Genomic DNA, 20,899 nt, shown 5'->3' with positions numbered 1-20,899 from the left:
TCTTTGATCTCTTTGTTTGGTCAGGTATTCTAGAGAAGATTTCTACACTGGTATCTTTGCTGATCTCTGATTATAGAGACTCTTCAAATCCACCGCAAGCTGCTGCCTGTGCTTTACTTGTGAGGTCAGGGGAATGCCTGGGAGAGTTTGGGAGGACTCACTAGGCTGGCCAGCCCTGCTCAGTGCCATCCTTGAATGGTCCCTGAATTACATCCTTGACTAAATCTGGTACAGGACCTCCTGAGTTCCCTTAAACTCTCCACAGCGTTCAGGTGCATTTCAGGGCAGTTGGATTTGTCTTTAAATGAGGCTGTTACTAACCCCATCAAACAGACCTTTCTGCTTCTTTCCAAACTCAGACATCAGCCCTCCACTAACGCTGCTCAAAGTATGGGCCACAGACACTGCCATCCATAGGGATATAGGGACAGAAATTGAGAACAAATGTTTTGAAACTTTATAGCAGTTTGCCAGAGTAATTGGTTAATTTATTGTCTATTTCATATACATGTGTGTTATATATACACACATATATATAATTATGTATATATCTATATGTGTGTATGGATGTATGTATATATAATTGTGCATATAGCTATTTTTTTCCCATTTCTTTTTTAGGTAATTCATTTTTATTATCATTTATAAAGGTGTCCACAAAAAATGGAAATGAAAAGAAGTCCTTCTGTGATAGTTTGGGAAGTCACTCTCTGCTGCATAGTGGCAAGCAATTAAGATACACCTCGCTAAAGTTTTTCAGAGTTGTGCCCCCCTTAGTGAGTCATTAAAACGATTTATTGGGATTGGCCAGAATCTAAAAAAAATAAATAAAACAGAAAAGAAGATATTAGAATCCGTCATGCATTTCTTAACATGGGTCACGGTCAAAAGAGTTTGAAAGTTACTAAACTAAAACTGAGCTAATGTGTTCAAGGGTGTTAATGAATGACTGAGAAACAAATTTACACTTTTACATTTGGATTTACTAAATCCAAAGAAATCATTTTATGGTGTAACTGTAAGTTATTGAGAAGGCCAATGGCAATAACTTTGATCAAGTTCATCGCACCCCTTCTGAAGGCAGCCTCTCATACTGTCTAACAATTTGGGCTGTTCTGGAGATCATTACCAGCAGGCCTTGTGCTCCAGGCAGGCAGAGAGACAGTTTTTATAAGCAGCACAGTTTTGGTCCTGTATTCATCAGCTTTCTGTATATGGATGTCTAATTTTCATCTCAAACTGAGATGGACAAAATCAGAGCTCAGTTGCAATCCCAAACCTGTTCCTCTGGTCATAGCCCCACCATCCACCAACTTGCTCAGATTCCAATCCTAGGGGTTTTTTTGCTCCTCATATTAACACTCTCTTCACATCTTACCTGATGGCAAGTCCTGTAGGCTCTGTGTCCACAGTAATTCTAAATCTGACCACTTCCTCTATCTGCCCTGGTACATTTCTGGTACCTGGACAACTACAGTAGCCTCCTAACTGGTCTCCCTACTTCCTCTCTGACTTCCCTAATGTCTATTCTCTACAAAATGGCCAGAATGAGCTTTTAAAATGTAAGGCAGACAATTTTATTCTCCTTTTTAATGTCCTTCATTGGCTTCACATTATACCAAGAATATCGCCTGCATTTCTTAAGTGACTCAGAAAACTTTACAGAAGACTGCCTTTGCCTTTCTCCCCAAATGAATCTCTTACCACTCCCTACATGGTCAGCACCCATCAGCCATAGTAAACTTCTTTCTTTAATTTGAATATACAGAACTTGTTTCTGCATTGAGACATTTGCATTTCTTGTTCCTTTTGCCTGGGAATGTTCATCACACAGATCTCAGCTCTAAAGTTATCCACTTGGACTATTTCTTGACTATTTTATTTTTGTATCATTTGTGGATAATGACTTTCCAAAGGAAATCAAATGGAGAATTTCATTAAATTTTTCCAAATGCGGTCCATAATTAAGAATCTTAGCTGTCACCACAATGCCTGTTTTGGTGTGATGTGCTTGTTGTCAATTTAAAACTTCCATTACAGAGAGAAGAAATTTGTTAGCAAACCAATGGGATAAGAGAAGTTCCAAATCCAGGGTCTAGTTGCAAGGCAGTGAAACTCAGGTGAGCAGATAATTCGGCATCAGACAATGCTTGAATCCAAGCTGGTGGAGGTCTGCAATGCTATGGCTTATAGGGGCAGAGTGGTGGCTAAATGTCTAGAAGCAACAAAATGTAGTAGAAACGAGTGTAGGTTCTAAAGCCAAGGTTTCTGGGTTCTAATCCTGGCTCTACCACTTACTAGCTGGGAGAACTTGTCATAACTTCAATGTGCCTCCTTATTCTCATCTATAAAATGAGGGAAATGATTGTACCTACTTCATAGAGTTATTGTAAGGATTAAATCAATTAGTACAGAAAGTGTTTAGAATGGTACCTAGTACATAAGGTCAACTATTATTATGGGGTACAAGTGCATCCAGAGAGGATGTGAAAATGAACCAAAATGTTTGATGCTATTTTTAGAATACTTATTTACCCACTAATACCCACACACTAAAAAGAGGTGAGGAAAAGAAGGCATGTTGCTTTTTGGGAAGAGAGGGCAATTGGAAGAGCAGACAGAAGTCAGGGGAGAGATAATTAATTCTGAAGTTCTCAAAACCGATGGGGTCAGGTCAAAAAGTCACAGGCTTGAAGGGGCGCCTAGTGGTCAAATTTGGGATGATTTGAGGACACACACAAAAATATGAATACTAATACTAATGCTGATAATATACATATTGACTTTTTTAAGGCATACATCCATAGTGATGGGGGCATAACAGGGGGTTAGAAAGGAGGAAGAGAAAGAGGGAGAGAGGGGAGAGAGAGGCAAAGAGAAAAAGAAAAAGAGAGATGTCTTCTTTACAAGTTGAATGCCAGCTGTAAAAGAAGAAGGAATGAGAGATTTAGAAAAACAGTTTTGCAGTCCTCAGTGTAATAATTGATTCAAGCAATGATCATCAATGGCTGCTAGATTATTGGATAAAATGTTGTGAGGGCAGACTTAGAGAACGAACTTATGGTTACCAGAGGGGGAAGGGTAGGGGGGGAGGGATAGACTGGGAGTTTGGGATTGACATGTACACATTGTTAAACTTAAAATAAAACGCCTTTCCATAAAAAATTTTAAAATATAAGAAAGAATGTTAGCAGTGAAAAAAAAAATGTTGTGAGGAAACAGAATACTCACATGGATCGAAGTATCACCCGCAAATTACTTCCTACTCTGAGGAAAACTCTAGTTGTCAACATCTTAACCAAGTGCTTAAAATTAGTATCACCAACACTGGGACGACCTGACATCATGTGTCTCTTGATTTGAAGCGATAAGAAGTTCACAATTCTATGTGATAGAATTCTATACAGTATTCATGGAAAACATCCTGTGAGATAACAGTGAGAACATTTCCGAACACGGTCAATTGCACGAAGTAAATGGCCTGTACTCTTCAAAAAAAAATAACTCAAGGGTAAGTAAGCAATGTATGTGGACTTGTATATTTTAGACTGAGAGACTAGGAAGACCAAGCAACCAAATGCAGTGCGTGACACTGAATTCGATTTCTAATTTCAAAAGTGAGAAACAGTTATTAAAAAATGGGGGAGCAATGAGGAAATTTGAAAAGATCATTTATTAGATGATATTTAGAAGATGAAAGTTGTGCTGATGTAAGAGAATGTCTCTATTCTTCAGAGATGTCTACTGAGGTACTTAGAGATATGGTGTCATGATGTCTGTAAATTCCTTTTCAAAAGTTCAGAAAAGAGTGTATGTATGTATGTGTCTGTGTATGTGTGTGATGAAGCACGTAAAACTTTGTGGCATGAAATGATGGATATATGAGTGTTCACTGTATTATTATTTCAAATTTTCTGTATATTTGGGAAACAAACTAAAATAAAAATGCAACCGAAACAAAAAATTAGCAGCTTCTTACCTGTTGCGTTCTGTGCCCCTGCCAGCCTGGCTCTTATTAAGCCATGTCTCTCTTTGAGGTGAAGAATCCGAACTTTTGGAAACTGAGACATGTATTTATCCAAGTTATCTTTCAGGTAGTCTATATCAGGGAAAGGATAGACAAGGAAACACTTTAATTAATGAGATCTGGACAATACTAGAAGTGCCTCTTCAACATCAAATTCCCAAAACTATGACATTTACTATAGTCACTAAACGTTATTCTTTGAGCCATGATGTCATTTTCTTGGATGGATTTTTCTCTGGGTTCAATACTCTAAGCTCTCCGTTTTCCCAAAACCCGAATCCGTCTTTTCAGTGTAGCCAAGTTACCGAGAGGAGGGCTCGCCTTTTCTGAGTATTTGTCAGGACAGGTACAAATTTACCTTGAAATAAATAAAGCTCAGGTTTATGCACAACCTTTCCCCCTTGCTAAGGCCCCTTCTAAGACCTAGAGGAGAGTCTAAGCATTGTATGCAAACTGAAAAACTTGCAAAAGAAATATATTGTAACTGCAATTGGCTTAGACCACTGTCACTTCCTACTATGACACCCCCTCTATCACAGCTCTGCTCTCTTGCTCTTTTTGGGGGTTTTGTGGGGTATATTTATGTAGCTTGCAGTTACTTCTATGTGCAATTAAGTTATTGACATATCCCAGGTAGGAATGGCTTCTAGGAATATTTCTGCTGGTCACTTTTCTACTAATTGTGAATTCTTTTTCTTAAAGAGGACCCCATAGAAGCTTTGGGTCCCACAAAATCCGAATAGGTCATTCCTAAAGGGACTATTATCTGTTTGGTAACTAGATGCTATTTCTGTTTATGCTATCAAGGCCACTTCTTAAAATTTTCAACCAGTTTTCTTTAGGTATCTCCCTGCTCCTGGAGCTCAGTGTGACCCTGGTAGGCACTCTGAGGCTGAGGGAAATGGCTCCTGTCCTTGGGGTCATGACCAAGGCTAAGCTGTTCTATTAAGATTGTTGTCTCTTGGCTGTTTTCTAAAATTTTCTGAAGTGGGTTGCATTTTGGGAATTTGTAATGTGGTCTAGGACCTCTGGCAGTCATGGGACCACTTACATACACAATTTTTTTGACAGTCCAAAGAGAGAGATTCTTCACTGTAATAAACACAAAAGTAAAGACAGTGGTGGATTCTGCCTTCGAACTCTGTTGGAACCTCATTTTTCTTGTCCCTTTGGCAATTTGTCTTCTCAACACTTAGCTGAACATATAATAGGCTTTGCTCTTGAAGAAGAGGACATAGGCCTTCCATTTCATTGTTTACTATAACTCTAGCTATTATCAGTAGGAAAGGCATCCCGTTAATTATGGAGTCTTTGCTTGTTAGATTCCATAAAAAGTTATTTATGCAATTGTAGAGAACATCTTATGGTCTCTGGAACTTCAAGGAGCTGTAGTTAGAACATCACTCCTACATGGCAGAGAAGCCATAGCTAAAGGGAAGTCTGCGGTGGCTAGTTGAACAAGGCCCTGGATAGTTGAGCTGACTTTCTGTAACCCATAGACGTTTGGACTTAGGCGTCTAAGGCACAACATGAAAAAATGATCTGGCATTTGTAAAATGTTTATGCTTTATCAAATTATCCTGTAATTTTTGTAATTTCCATCCAAACTGCTATTGCCTCATATCAAAGTTTGATTTTCCAGGGGGTGGTTTTCTTACCTTTGGTGCTGAAGTCATCCACCAGTAGAATCTCCTTGATGAGGTGCGGAGGAGAGCGGTTGAGGACACTGTGAACAGACCTCAGGAGAGTGGACCACACCTCATCCACAAAGCACATGATGACACTGGTGGTTGGGAGGTTATTGTGTACAAGCTGCTCTGCACACCTGGGCCATAACACAAGCAGAGCACAAAAGATGTGCCAACAAGATCCACAAGGTGGTTTTAAAAGTCACAGAGTGCAATTGTGTGTAAATACACATACACTCACACTATCTATCCATCTGTCTATCTATCTATCTACCTATCTACCTATCTATCTACCTATCTATCCATCCATCCATCCATCATCTATTTATATCTTTATCTTTATCTCTAACTATCCATAAGATGATTTTCTAATGTGCTTTTGTTGGGGAGAGTTACAAACAAAATAAAAGAGCAGAGGAAGTATACCAAATGACAATTGTTGCTATAAGAGGCCTAGACATGCAAGACATGAGAATGGCCTGTGGAGGCATCACCCTGTAGTGGAAAGGACATAGGCTTTGCAGGTGGTTAAGACACTGCTTTGAAGCCCACAGCCAATATTTCTCAGATATTTGTCTATTGATACTTTACTTAATCTCTCTGTGCCTCAGTTTCCTCATCTGTAAAGTGAGGTAATGGTTCTTATTGAACAGAGGTTTACAGCTTAGTGAGAATGCACATAAAACGTCTGGCACAGTTTCTGGGCACAGGAATTCACCAAATGGTAGCTATTGCTATCCTAATTAGGTTATATACCACAAGAGAACATGCCTATTCTCTTATTTAATGTTACTTAATTAACATTAATTCAGCTAATGCTACCAAGTAGCTTATGATTGCCTTCTCAATTGGCCTCCAGCCAAATGCCAAAGAAAATATTCTTTCCCACTGCATGTGAATGTATTTATGGATATAGATGATATGTATTCTATACTAATTAAACTCTTAAATAGCTAGCTTCTCTATTTAAGGGGTCTTTGCTGAGACCCTCTGTGCTACAGGGTAGCCACAGTTGAAATAATTTTGCTGGCATGGAAGTGAGACAATGGCTACAGTGGGAGTTGGTATTCAGGTGGGTTGTAATTGGTCTTGGGATTTCTCCATGCCCTGAAGTGCATCGTGCCTCACTGCTGGCATTCTTCCAGCTCCCACCTGAGTAACTCTTCACAGGATGGAACCCAGTGGAACCTCACAAAGAGTATTTGCCATATTTCTAACGCAGCTACTCTTAGTAATGTGATAATTAAATTACAATGATCATAAATAAATATTATCAGCCTTCTGCATTATTTCATTTTAAACCTCAGACTAACAGCATCTCTTCCCCTTTTTATAGAAGAATAATTGAAATCATGGGGAGTGTAGCCCATGATTATACTGTTAGTAAATGGCAGAGTTGGGACTCCAGCTCTGGTCCAGTTTGGCTCCAGAAATAACTATTCAGGAAATATTAAGTCCACAAGAATAAAGGCAGCTGGCTGTAGATGTGGCATTTTGTGGGCGCACGTACTTCTGCCAGACAACATAACTACACTGTGCTTAGTCTGAAAATAAGAAATAGATAAGAGTAAAAGCCATAGAAAAAAACACATTAGAATGGCACTTTGCAGTTGGTAAAATACTATTATGTACATAGTTAAATTCAATCTTTATAACAACTACTTGAAATATATACTATTATACTCTTCTTCAAAAAGAGCAAACTGAAGCTTAAGAAGTTAAATGAACTACCAAATGTAACATCCTTCACTGGAAAGAATGTATATGAGAATGTGAACAAATAGTTTAATCCAGATCTAGTTCATCAGAGAAAATGAGGTAAAAAGGAAAGTGGTAGAGGATTTTGAAGGTACTGGGGAAGTATGGTTAAATGTTCCATCTTGGGCTCTAAGTTGGGGAAGAGGAAGTAAAGCTAAGAGGAGTTTATTGGCCTGAGTGAAAGGAAGAGTATAGAAAACATCAGTGAACTCCTGTGACTCTTTCGTCTCTAATTTTATAGTGTAAATGAATGGGAAATGCACATTTCACACATAAATATTCTTTACAACATTTGGTCCTGAAAAAAATAAATCAATTCTAAAAAGGAAGGGTAGTATATATAAGTCCATGCCACTCTCTCTACTAAATGTAAAATAGCTAGCTAGTGGGAAGCAGCCACATAGCACAGGGAGATCAGCTCGGTGCTTTGTGACCACCTAGAGGGGTGGGATAGGGAAGGAGGGAGGGAGACGCAAGAGGGAGGAGATATGGGGATATGTGTATATGTATAGCTGATTCACTTTGTTATAAAGCAGAAACTAACACAACATTGTAAAGCAATTATACTCCAATAAAGATGTTAAAAAAATAAAATAAATAGGAAGGGTCAGCTGCACAAATTCTGCCTGAGCCATCTGAATCAACAGGCCTTAGCCGTGAAGTCCTAGAGCTGCTTTATTATGAAAATTTGGTCAACTTAGAAACATCTAGTTACAAATGAAAATACATTGGGGAGAGTTAACCAAGCAGGCTAACTCATGTTATATAACCAGGAAGATGAATCTTCTCATCTTATAAAACAGTCGATTTTTTTGGCCTCTTTTAGAAGAAAGTTCTAAGTGGTAATGTGAACCAGTCTGAAATTGGAGGTTGAAAGAATGCTCAGGGATTTGAGAGGTTTGGGGAAGGCACCCCCCTTCACCAAATACCTCCTTTCTCCCTTTCCTCTCCATTATCTGTTGTGATGCCTTAATTTCCCCATCAGGAGTCTATATAGGTAGATCATGAAGGATTCCACTAGATCCAATGTGGATTTCTATCCCAGGAAATAGTACCTCTGCCAGTTACGGACAAATATATATTTTAGATGCATTTGAGGAATCACATTGAAGATGACCCTGTGGAAGATTATGCTATACAGATCATATTGGTGCCTGGAAAAGGGGGTGACGTTAAAAGATGGGGAAGAGGGGCACAGAAGGATATGTGAGAGGTTTCAAATACAAAGTTTCATAGTGTGTCTTGGTTTGGGTAGCTGAGATGCCAGGCTACTCTATCATTTATAGGTACCTGGTTTCCTGTATTACTAAACAGGTTAAACACGTTTCCAGGTGTATAGAAAACCCAGCATGCTTGTTTTGTTCAAAGGCACAGTGGGTCAGACCGGAAAGACTTTCAGCCTTATTAACTCTTGCATCATTCTTACACACGGCCTGTCATCTACTTCCCATAGGTGGTGAAACTGTTTCAAGTTATCCTACATTGACCCAACTGAAGCAAATTTCCTTTCCTCCAGTTTGCCCATTGGAAACCTTTCTGCCATATTGGAGGGAGGAGTTTCAACTCAAGTCAAGTCTAAGTTAAATGCAAGATATTTCTGAGTTTGTAATCTTTTTTGAGGTTTAGAATTCATATTTGTATTGTATATGCCCAGTCATCACATAAGTGAGGTAATTAGAGTCTACAGGCCTTGTGCTATACTTTAAAATTAACCCAACCTGTAACCTGTATGTTTGGGGGAAGTCTAGACTGAGATTACTGTAGTCCGTCCAGGTACTAAAAATAAAGGGGGATTCTAACGTGGGGGGCTCCACCGTCCTGCACACAGTGGGTCCACTACTGTGTGGGAGAGAAACACTCTGGACTTGAGGAAGATGACAGGGGACTAAATACTGAGACCTTTCTGATACTTATTGGCTGCACGACTATGGGCAAGTCACATAACTTTTCAGAACCTCAGTTTCCAAGCTTTTAGGATGAAGATTACAACGCCTTCATCACCAAATGTCTGTACAGATATGATGAGATAATGGAGATAAAAATACTTCTGTAAGTTCCGTGGTAAAAAACCCATGCAAGGTCCCATGATTATCCAAAAGCACATACACCCATTTTAACTGCGTGCACTGCCCTTTTCCCAGGCAGTCCTTTAATCCAAATCTATCAAGGGCTCATCATTTACCAAGAGACTCAGAAAGTGATGCGTCTTGCCTTCTTGGCTTGTATGTGCTGAAGCCTCAGCCCCTAACCTGATTTGTATGTAGCCTATCGAATAAAGAAGGTTTTAAATCAGAAGATTGAGGAAATGATAATATTCCCTCATGTCTATGAATTTTTCATTTTTATTCCAAAACAGTCAAAATGGACTATGTGGGTCAAGTCTCAGTGTTCACGGGTTTGAACAGAAGGTCGAGGAGAATATTTTCTCAGCTTCTATTTGCAATTCAACTACTGCCTCAGTGTGAGCCTTCAGGGGCCTTCCCTCTCCAAGCTCTGGTATCTTTGGGAGGATCAGAAAGAGAATAGAGCATCTAGCTGAGGAGCTCTGTCCAGAATTATATTCTTTTCTGCAAGACCTTAGAATTATTGAGGCTTCTTTTCCTCTCACTGATAAGAGGGTATAGTGATATAAATTTTTTACTTTTATGTTTTGTTCTTTCTAGGGTAGCCTAGCCCTGACATTTAGTCAGAATTGCCTGACTACTAAGTTAGAAGTTTTCAGTCACACTCAGCACCCATACTCCAAAGGCTGAAGCTGTGTTTCCTGAGGTAACTGCCTACCCATCAAAGCTACTGGACTCAGGCTTAGAAATATAAGCCACCAGCATCAATATTCACCAGTTCAACAATAGTCTATTTTGAGCAGGCAGCTGTCAGAGTGAGGTAAGGATGGGAGGGAGTAGGGCAGGAGGTGGTGTGATGTGGCAGAGATAGGTCTGGGTGGAGGTTAGGGCACCTTTCGGGTAGTTCTGTCTCTCCTGGGGGTCTGTGACCTTGGGCAAGTCACTTCCTTCCTCAGACTTCTCTGTAACGTAGGGGACAGGATTAGAGTTCTTCTGAAGCTTCATCTAGTATTAACTTTCGGTGAGGCTCTATGTAATTTTAGCCTCATAAGTGCTTCCCTCTGGGTCATGAGAGCCAGAGCATAGGTAAATTAAACTGTTGTTTTGGGCTTTAAATCTTTGGACATTTTCTCTCTGGTCCTTAGAAGCACCTTAACAAGGTCCTGCGTGATCTGGACTCTGCTTACTTCTATGGTCTCATTTCTACCCTCCCTGCTCTCCCCAACCCTATGTCAGATTTCCCTCAGTTTCTCAATGGACTATTCTTTTTACCCCCTTTCCCATGTCTCTAACTCCCTACCCCTCCAGGTTGCAGATCAAACACTTCTGCCCTCTCTCAGGCCAGGCTCAGCCTTTCTCTTCCTTGCCCCAGTAGTTTACTCTGCTTCCGAAGAACGTTTTGATGTGTTTGCCTTGGAGGCAGGACCCATGCTCAGATGTTAGATTGCAGAGTAGGTAGGCACTCAGAGATATTTGTCCACTGCTGAGTTGTGGTTGTTGGGCAGTTTTAAAGAGTCACCTTTGCTTAGTGCTGTACAGAAAATGATTGCCTGTAAATTTTCTCCCTGACAAGGTACCTGACGTGCAAAACTAATTCCCCTCGTATACCTCTGACCCTATCCCCCTCCCTGCAGCTACCCACCCCGAGTATAAGGAAGAGAGATGTTTTAATTTATACTAAAGTCATCTGATTATAAGGAAACAAAAGAGAGAGGAGCCGTATCCTATGGAAAGAGCACTAGAATTAGAAGTCAGAAAATTTTCTTGCTGGGACAGCAGACCTGTATCGGTTAATCTTTTAGAGCCTCACTTTTCTCATCTGTAAATCATATGAGAGATAGTATGTCTTTCATAGTGTTGTTGTGAGGATTGTTTAGAATAAAAAAACTTGGGCTTCCCTGGTGGCGCAGTGGTTGAGAATCTGCCTGCCAATGCAGGGGACACGGGTTCGAGCCCTGGTCTGGGAAGATCCCACATGCCGTGGAGCGACTAGGCCCGTGAGCCACAGTTGCTGAGCCTGCGCGTCTGGAGCCTGTGCTCCGCAACAAGAGAGGCCGCAATAGTGAGAGGCCCGCGCACCGCGATGAAGAGTGGCCCCCGCTGGCCGCAACTAGAGAAAGCCCTCGCACAGAAACGAAGACCCAACACAGCCAAAAAAAAAAAAAAAAAAACTCCACACACATATAAAATCTATACACACACACACACACACACACACACACACACACACAATCACTGCCTGGAACATAAATAAGCACCTTTGTGGTGAGGCTCAGCAAGGGACAGATTCCCTTTATTCAGAGAGGCTTGTCAAACCCAGGAGAGGTGAAGGTGTGGATGGGTCACTATAAGGGCAGAGCAGGTGGGGTGGGGAGAGAGCCGGCCTGGTGCGGTTGAATTATTGCCGAGTGAAGATGAATCACAAGACTGAGGGTTGGATCCCAGCCCTACCATTCATGAGCTGTGAGTCCCTGGGCAAGTTACCTTTCCCTGTGCTTTCTTCCTCATCTGTAGCACTTTATCAATCTGGCATGGCTGTTGTGAGGATCAAACGAGATGACGTACATGGAGAATGGAAGGTCCCAGCTGCCCAGCTCATGACAGGCAGTGAGCAAACAGGCGTGGAATGAAATGAACTGCCACCAACTGCATTGCCTGCCGCCATCTGAAACCTCCCCTTCCTCTCTAAGTCTCAGCTTCTCTACAGGTGAAGCTGGGACAGTGACAGTACCTGCCTTGAAGAATAATTTTAAGGAACAAATGAGAAGGCAAGTCGTAAAGGCCTTTTGAAATAGTGTACTCAGTTTCTCTGCATTGACCCTTCTCACACATACCCGTACACCAAAGTTTTAGAAGCGGGGCCAATGTAGAAGATATTTTAGTTTAGAATAATACAGATTTTTTTTAAACATAGAGGAGACTCTAAAAAGCTCCCTTTATTCTGAAAGCAAACAACAAAACAGAGCTTCTAAACAAACATTGCTATTTTTCCCCCATTTTCTGAGCTTTGAGCAAAAAATATTCCCTTCTTGAGAGGCTCTGCTCTGAATGGGTCACCCAGAACGGCCCAACAGGGAGTTATTTTCTGGGACAAGAGTACTCGGGGCAATATCACCACAAGAATTTGATCAATAATTTTATGATGGTTAAACTGGGCCCTGGATGAGACGTGTAAAAAAGAAGTGTACACAGGTTCGAATTTCTACATTCACTAATTCCTCTCTCGCATAAATATTTCTAGGTCTCTGGCAGTATTTAGGAGACAAAGTCACGGATTTGCTTTAACATTTCTCAGTTTTACATTAATTAGGCACTGTTTTCTTCTCTGTGAATCAGTAGCAGAAGCGTGTTTTATATCCTCTGATCGTCTCTCTCCTTATCATTCCCCTAGTTGTGGGGAGAGTGTGATAAGTAAAAATGTCAAAAGCTCTATAGTCATCTTTTGGCCACATTTAACCTTTGTCTTGTTATGGTCTAGCCTGCACCCTTTAAACAAAGTTTGCGTTATATTTCCAGCTTCCTGATACAACTTTTTAGTGAAATAGCACACTGTGCTCTAACACACACGAACACACTAATGAGCGTGGACATGTACACAAACACACACACAATTCAAAAGCAACATTGCTTTGTGTACACTCATGGAAGAGAAAGCAGGAAATAACCCTTTTAAATCTATCTTGTGAGATGTTTTTTTTTCCCCTGCCCTTGTTTGGTTTCTCAGGGAGGTCTCAGAGCTTTTCTAGTCAATTTTAGATAATGTTCTCCTATCACTATTAGTCACAAAAGCTATCTCATCTCACCAATTAAAATACTAATCTTATGTAAAACTAAGGACATTGAACTTCATATAACAGTAAAGTTTCTCTTTTCTCTCAGCCTGATACACACATTAGGAAGCATGAAGTTTGAAAGGCTATGTGGTCAGTTTACTTTCAGTAATTCATTAGTTGTGGTTTTTGACCTCACTAGGATTGGGAGAGTAGGGGAGAGGTGGAAATTTACGTTCTAGAAAGGTTTTTCTTTCCCCTCAGTAAATTGGACTGGTTTGTGGCAAATGCACGGTGCTATCTTTTGCTTTTCACATGTGCCAAAAGGAAACTCTCTTTAGCTGTGTAGGAAGGAATCAAATGATTGGTTGACAGTCCCAGCTCTGGGCTAAGAGAAGAGGCCCATTCTAGTTGCTTTATTGAGGGGCTTGCCAGAGTACCGTAGGAAAAGCAAAGCATTAAAATAAACAATTGGCTAACATCGTGATGATGCAGCAGTGCTAGAAGAGCATGCTGTAATTCTTACTGTCCTCTAAAAAATTAAATGTTGGCAGCAAACATGTCTTTGAGTCATTTTTCTCTAAATGCAGATTCAGGAAGTGCACTCTTAAAATAAGTTCATTTTTGGAGTTACATCTTCACTCTAGCTGCAGGCCACAGGACAGACTTCTCTAAGTAGAATTGCCCTGCATTTCCAGTAGATAGGACCATGTTTTACCAAAGCCTGTGTGTATGCATTGATAATTGCTGGCTAAAACAAACTTCAATAATTAATAGTAAGAACTGCAAGGGTTAGCTTTTTATAAAGAAAGGGTTAAATATGGAAATTTGAAATAACCGTCAAAACAGTATTTTATCTGAAGCATATTTTATAGGCAAAAATTCTAAGCAAAATGAAATTGTATTTTATTTACTGGCATAAAACATTCTCATAAATAAGATAAGGAGATTTTCATCCATTGAAAGTCAAAACATTAAAATGACAAACCTAACAACAACAAAAATATGAATTAATGAATGAACACAAATTAATGAATAGACAATAGTGTTAGAATAGGATGTATTTACCTTCAATGAGACACTAACATATTCCATATATTCAAAATGAAAAATTAGGAAGTCATTATTAATTTGTAAAATGACTTCTCGCAAGCCTAATTTGAATAGTTATCTATCATTTATTTTTTTTAAAATAGTATCAATATTCAAAAATCATTTCAGAGAATCTTATCTTTAAAACCATATTGTGTAAACTTGTATCTTTTGAGTCCACAGCACCGTGCTCAGTGCTAAATGGATACAAAATAAAGTAAAAGACAGAGTTTCCTTCCTAAGCTTAGAATTTCACTGAGAAGTTGAAACAGATTCTCAAGGCCACGGTTAGTGAAGGGCACACAGCAAGGAGCGTTTCAGTAACCAGGAGAGTGCATTAATGGTCATTGGAATTTAGAGGTCACAGTCAAATCATGGTCTAGAGGGAGGTAAGACACAATTAGATTTTGAGCAATGTCAGGTTAAGAAGTTCTAGGAGAAATGGTGAGGACTGTGAAAGGTGAGGATGGGGGGAAGCCATGGGAAGGGACCAGTTAAGAAAAATATCAGTGGATGGTAACGAACGTGATGAGTAGAGAAAGATAATAAGACTAACTATCCTTATGCTGAAGGCCCACATTAGAGAGCATGTCACATGCAGCAAGCAATAGCCACACAGCAAGGGTCAGAAATCAGGGTGGCACTGAAAAGGACAGTGAGAATAATGCTAATGACAGAAAGGAGTTTTTGTGCTTTTGGAAAAGGCCATGACTATATCTCAACATCTCAGAAATGGTTCTTTGGGACTCAGGAGAAAAGGAGAGAAGAGCAGTTTTGGAAAAGAGAGTCTGATTTTAGAACAAGAGCAAGTGAAGTTGTCCTGGGAATGCTGCTTCTCTCTTCTCCTTCTCAATGTCAACCTCATCCTAGCATATCGGTTAAATCATCATCCTTAAGAACTATTAACTACTTATTATCTTTACTGAGGGGACCTAAATTTAAACAAACATACTAGCAAATCTATGGGTTTTATCCTTGTTTTGGTTCAATGTATATTCAATAGCCAGTTATGATATGTCAGTTATACTGCGTTAATCAATCCATAACGTGGATTTGGGGGAAATGAAAGAAGCAGTAAGGGAGATATTTCCCAGAACTCTTAAAATTTAAAGGTTCCAGTGGGTTGCTACCATAGCTAAATTTAAGGCCAGTCCTTCGGCATTCTAATAGATTCTTTCTCTCTCCTTTTCTTTCTTTCTTTCTTCCTTTCTTTCCTTTTCTTTCTTTCTTTCTTTCTTTCTTTCTTTCTCTTTCTTTCTTTCCTTCTTTCTCTCTTTCTTTTTCTTTTTGCCTCTCTCTCTCACATGCACGTGCACACACACACACACACACACACACACACACATTCTTATTATATTCTATAACAATTTCCCCCATGCTGACTTTTAAAATTTATTATCTCAAAAAATCTTATTGTGAGTGTTCTTACAAGCATCTCATATACCTTTTGAGCAAAGCTGAAAAAAATAAAATCAAAGTAAGAAAACTTTAAATCATGCCAACCTGCTGAATCAAATGTTTTTCATTTGTATTTTCTTCCAAACTTTATCCATATGAATACATAATTTGCACCTACTTGTAGTCAGAGTGTTTGGGTAAAAGAAAAGAAAAATAATTTATTCTCTTTCCTGTAAGAATGGCCCAAAAGGGGTTCTGTACACAGGATCCCTGCTGGCTTAAAACTGTCACCTCCATCCTGTTGGAAGAGTAGAGCACCTTGCCAAGAGCACCTATATTTAGCCAAGGTGGGTTGTGTGATAAGAGGGAGGGGCCTGGCCACATGCTGTCTGACTCATCCTCTCAAGCACACGTGTCACTCACTTTCTCCTACTGTCGGGACAGCCTCCTTCAGAAGACAGAGCCTGACTATGACTTCCCTGGGCAGCAACCCTTAACTTCCACAGACCAAAGCCTTCAATAAATCACATGGACGATAACATCATTATTACTTGCTTTTGGCCCTCACACAATTGTCCTTTCTCTGGTTTGGAATTGCAGCCTGGGCTTCTGTGCAGTGTCTGATTTTTCCCCAAGCTCCATAGCAGTCTGTCAGGCCACAGAAGGGATGTTAAAATAAAGCTACTTTCCTACTTCATTCTCCGGTGTTTTGTTTTCAAAGTTGGCATGTATAGTATATGGCCATATAGTATATACTATATAGGATATGTATAGTAATATGCCATACATAGTATGGCATATATAGTATATGCCCTATACTGGCATATTTGGATGTGCCATACATAGTGTATATGTGTAGTAATATAGTGATATATCATAAATATATGTGATATATGTGTGATATGTGATATACAGGATTTCAGATCAGAGCTGGTCCAGCATAATTTTTGGGATCATTTTGGTAGTAATTAGTAAGATATGGGCGATCAACAGCACAACATAATTTTGAGCATGGATTTTACTAATTTCTCTATAATTGCTAGCTCTATGACCACAGACAATATAACTTCCCAGGGCCTCAGTTTCTTCATCTTTACTTTGGGTATATTTGTGTTCTCCTCAAGGTTGTGAGTTTCACCAGGGTGAGGAACATGAATGGCAGAGTGCTTGGCCTAAACAGGTGATTAGTGCATGGCCAATAGCCATCTGTCAATGGCTAAGAGCTGAAAACGGCTAACATCCCAATGAAGAGGCCCCTCTCACCAATATGAATACAGGCACATCTATATCTGCCTTCCTCTTAGTAACACTGAATACCTAGATCACAGAGAAGAGTTGTTTTCCTTTTTTTTTTTTTTTTACAGAAGCCAAACGAGGGCATTCTTTACAGACCACATGTGCTAAATCTGAATCTTGATATTCCCTAATTCCACCTTCTCGGCAAACATTGTTTGGCTCAGGAATTGCATATCAAGGCATACATGGAGTTGTATTATCAATTAATGGGTAGTGAACATATGGCTATGAGGTACCCTCACTTATGAGTGGGCCAAAAAGAGCCAGAAACCAAATATATTTGAATCAGATGAAATATTTGTGATCTACTTTCTAGTTAAAGGAATATAATTTTTTAAAAACTGGTTTATGAAGGCTCACTGGGCACCTTCAGAGCTGTGCTGTCTTGGAAGACTGAAGTAATTTCTGAGTGCCCTTACTTGTTGATTTGAACGCATAATATCTGCTGCCTCCTTTGCAGACCTCTTGTGAAATTCATGTGATTTGTGTGCAGTTGCTTCATAAATGGTGAAACTCTAGAAACATAAAATATTATATTCTTGTATGTCCTGTGGGTGTTTGCTACTTATTGGCTGATTGACTTTTTCCAAAATTATTATTCCTGTATCACTGAACTCCTGAACTATCTACCATTCTCATCTATAAAGGATATTAAATTCTAAGGAGTAGAATCACTTCTTCACTTACGGTGATCATTACTCATGATTAGGCAGAATTCTGCTGGCTAAGACATGATTCCAGAGAGGCCTAGAAGGCTCCTTCTCTGTGCTCCTTTCCCAAATATACTCCTGACAAACTTGCTAATAATAAAAAATTCTGAAATTGAGAATTCACTTCATTGTCACTGTTTTAACGGAATTACATTTTAGGCTCTACCATTCATATACACCTTATTAGGAATTGAGCTCCCCTAATCATTTTGATAGGTTTTCAATACAGAAAAGGGAACAGAACATGAGCTAATAGGGATGAGGGCCAAAGTCTCAGAGAAATAAATGTATAAAGAGAGTGCAATGGGTATGCTGATATCGGAATTTTTCTCTGTGTGGATGGTAGACTATTTGAACTGTGCCTAATGATTATTGTTGCTCTAACTCTCTAGGTGCCCAAAAATCACACAGAATTATCTAGAAATAAGTCTTCTCTATGTAAGACCCAAAATACTTGGGGCTGAGGAAAGAGAAGAAAAATGGATCTTACCCAGAAGGTCTTGTGTCTTCAATGGCTCTGTCCACTGGGATCAAATCACTGAGGTAGACGTTGAAATTTCCTTCTTTCCATCTTCTTTCTACCTCCTTCTCCTTTCCATGGGGAACAACTACCGGACGTCCAAACTGACCTGGAGCTTTGGGGTCCCTTGGAGAAAGTGTCACATCAATTCTTAACACACGGTGCATTCCACCATCTTCAGGCGAATGAGCTTTTCTGTGACTTTGGTTGAGTTGTGCAGGCTGGGTTTTGGCAGTTAAGTTGATTCTTGCTGGCCCCAGCCCACCAGCTAAGGCTTGATTGGTTTGAGACACTGCTGCTCCCTGGAGAGCAAGAGAAGAGAAAGATGCCTCCCTGCTCTTCCTGGCAATGTGTTCCTCTTGGCTTTTGTGCAGTACTGTAGGAAATATAGTTTTGGTTTTGGAATTGGGGACCTCTTTGGTGTCTGTCTTTAGCTCCTCCTCCTTGGTTATAATCACAACATGGCTTTCAGACAAATTGAGTTTCTTCCCATCAGCCACTTTGGCTCCGTCATCCTTTGGCAAGCCTCCCAACTGTGTCTCATTAATAGATTGCTTCTTTAAGCGACTTGAATTGGCAATGAACTTGGAAAAGGGAAGGTTCTTATTGGCTTTGTGTTTATTTGCATTTAGTTCTTTGCTCTGAGTCTCAGTTTTATTTAAGGCTATGGCTTCCCTGGGTTTTGGCCCTGGTGGGCTGGCAGGGTAGGTCCTTTCATTTGCTACTGCCTGGAATTGCTGCTTTGATCTGTCAACATTAAGACGGATGGTCACATTTGGGTTCCTCTCAGCTGCTTGTTTTGATGTTTCACTGCTGAGACTAAGACTCTTCAGGCCCTCCTGGTTTATACCAACAGGTCCTGTGTGTACAGATGTTTTGGCCAATGGAGTTCCCCTTGCTGCTGTGAATGGGGTTTTCTCAGCCCCCTGGGCTGTCTTTTGCTTTGGCGTCACGTGCGAGGAAACTTCAGGTCTGACGTCTCGCCCCTCTGTCTTCCGCTTGGTAAAAGTCCCTGGGGGGGTCTGCAGATATGCAGGACGCCACAAAGGTGCAACCTTGCCCCTTCCGGGGGCATTCTGCGCTTTTCTTTCCTTCTGGGTTTGGTCCAAATCATCCTCAACCTTGAGCTTACTCTTTTCAGTCTTTCTAAAGTTCTCTTTGCCCCGTACGCCCTTCCCGTGTCCCTTCGAGGGGGGCTTCATCTCTTTCACGCTGCCGTCAAGGCTCTTCACCTGGTAGGGCTGAACTCTGAGCCCTATCCTCTCCCTCCGGATGATGTCTTCCTTCAGGACCCGAGTGTTGATCTCGCTGAATGAGAGGCGGAGAGCTGCCATGTCAAAGAGCAGCCAGATGACAGAAGCTACAAATATAAATGCCAGGACTCGCCCACTTCCTCGGAAAAACTTTCGGATCTTGTTCATGGTACAAAGGCTTCCCTTGCAGCCTGCCCTCCCTCTGAGCCTGCTTACCTTGAGTGGAGAGGGAGCTGACGTAGTAGCAATAGCAGCAGCAGCAGCAAAGTTGGCAGAAAGTGGCCCCCTCCCCTGAACACAGCAGGAAGCAGCAGTCCAAAGGGAGAGCTCAGCTCCTACCGCTTGTCAGTCTCTGCCTGCGTGGCATTTCACAGCAGAGCATCCGTGCCTGCTTGGCTGGCTAAGCCCTGCTCAACCTTGCCCTTTGGTCACTCTGGGAGCAGTCGATTCCAGCCACCAGACAGGTCAACAGATCATTCGCTTTGTCTCCATGAGCCCATGTCCACCTTCCTACAAACCCAAGAAAAGGTGGGGTCCGGGCTGCGCCTTCTCTCCTCCAAGTTCTCGGTCTGCACGCTGTAACTCAACACCGCTTCTCATAAGGAAAACATTTCAAGCCATTACCCAGAAAACTTCATTCAGCTCTCACCTTCCGTGTTATGTGAGAGGGTGTGTGTTTTCAGGGCAATTAAAGAGAACTGTCTAACTTGGAGGGCATGTGTTCCTGGTTTGTAACCCCACCTACCCCATTCCTGCTTATTAACCCTGTGGTACCCAGGTCTCCAAGTGATTTGCCCCAGCAATTAATCACTGAACTTAATGTTTCAACTTTGAGAGGTAACAGCTTATAGAAGGGGCTGAGCATAACCTCAATACCAAAGGTGGGTGTTTGATTATTCAGAAGCCTTCTTGGAAGGCGGTGGGTATCAAAATCTTTGTTTGTAAGTCAACTTTTTGTTTTAAATGAGTCCATCTTTTTTTTTTTTTTTAAATGAAAGGTTTCTCTTTTAAATTTATTTATTTATTTATTTATTTATGGCTGTTTTGGGTCTTCGTTTCTGTGCGAGGGCTTTCTCTAGTTGCGGCAAGCGGGGGCCACTCTTCATCGCGGTGCACGGGCCTCTCACTATCGCGGCCTCTCGCGTTGCGGAGCACAGGCTCCAGACGCGCAAGCTCAGTAATTGTGGCTCACGGGCCCAGTTGCTCCGCGGCATGTGGGATCTTCCCAGACCAGGGCTCGAACCCATGTCCCCTGCATTGGCAGGCAGATTCTCAACCGCTGCGCCACCAGGGAAGCCCCATCTATTTTTATTATTAGATTCAG

The 20,899-nt window shown here is 40.8% G+C and overlaps 1 protein-coding gene across 1 annotated transcript in view; it reads right to left on the bottom strand.

The window, feature by feature from the left end:
* GALNT5 (polypeptide N-acetylgalactosaminyltransferase 5) overlaps positions 1 to 19,743 on the bottom strand; it is a 36,499-nt gene extending 16,756 nt beyond the window's left edge. Inside the window, exons 1-3 of the mRNA XM_061200365.1 lie at positions 18,293 to 19,743; positions 5,686 to 5,852; positions 3,980 to 4,099 (exon numbers count right to left, since the gene is read on the bottom strand). Coding sequence (XP_061056348.1) covers positions 3,980 to 4,099; positions 5,686 to 5,852; positions 18,293 to 19,743 — 1,738 coding nt within the window. The remainder of the gene's footprint in view (positions 1 to 3,979; positions 4,100 to 5,685; positions 5,853 to 18,292) is intronic.
* Between the last annotated feature and the right edge of the window lie 1,156 nt (positions 19,744 to 20,899).

Source organism: Eubalaena glacialis, chromosome 1, assembly GCF_028564815.1.
Source record: "Eubalaena glacialis isolate mEubGla1 chromosome 1, mEubGla1.1.hap2.+ XY, whole genome shotgun sequence".
Lineage (NCBI taxonomy): Eukaryota > Metazoa > Chordata > Mammalia > Artiodactyla > Balaenidae > Eubalaena > Eubalaena glacialis.
This window is presented reverse-complemented; position numbering and strand designations above follow the sequence as displayed.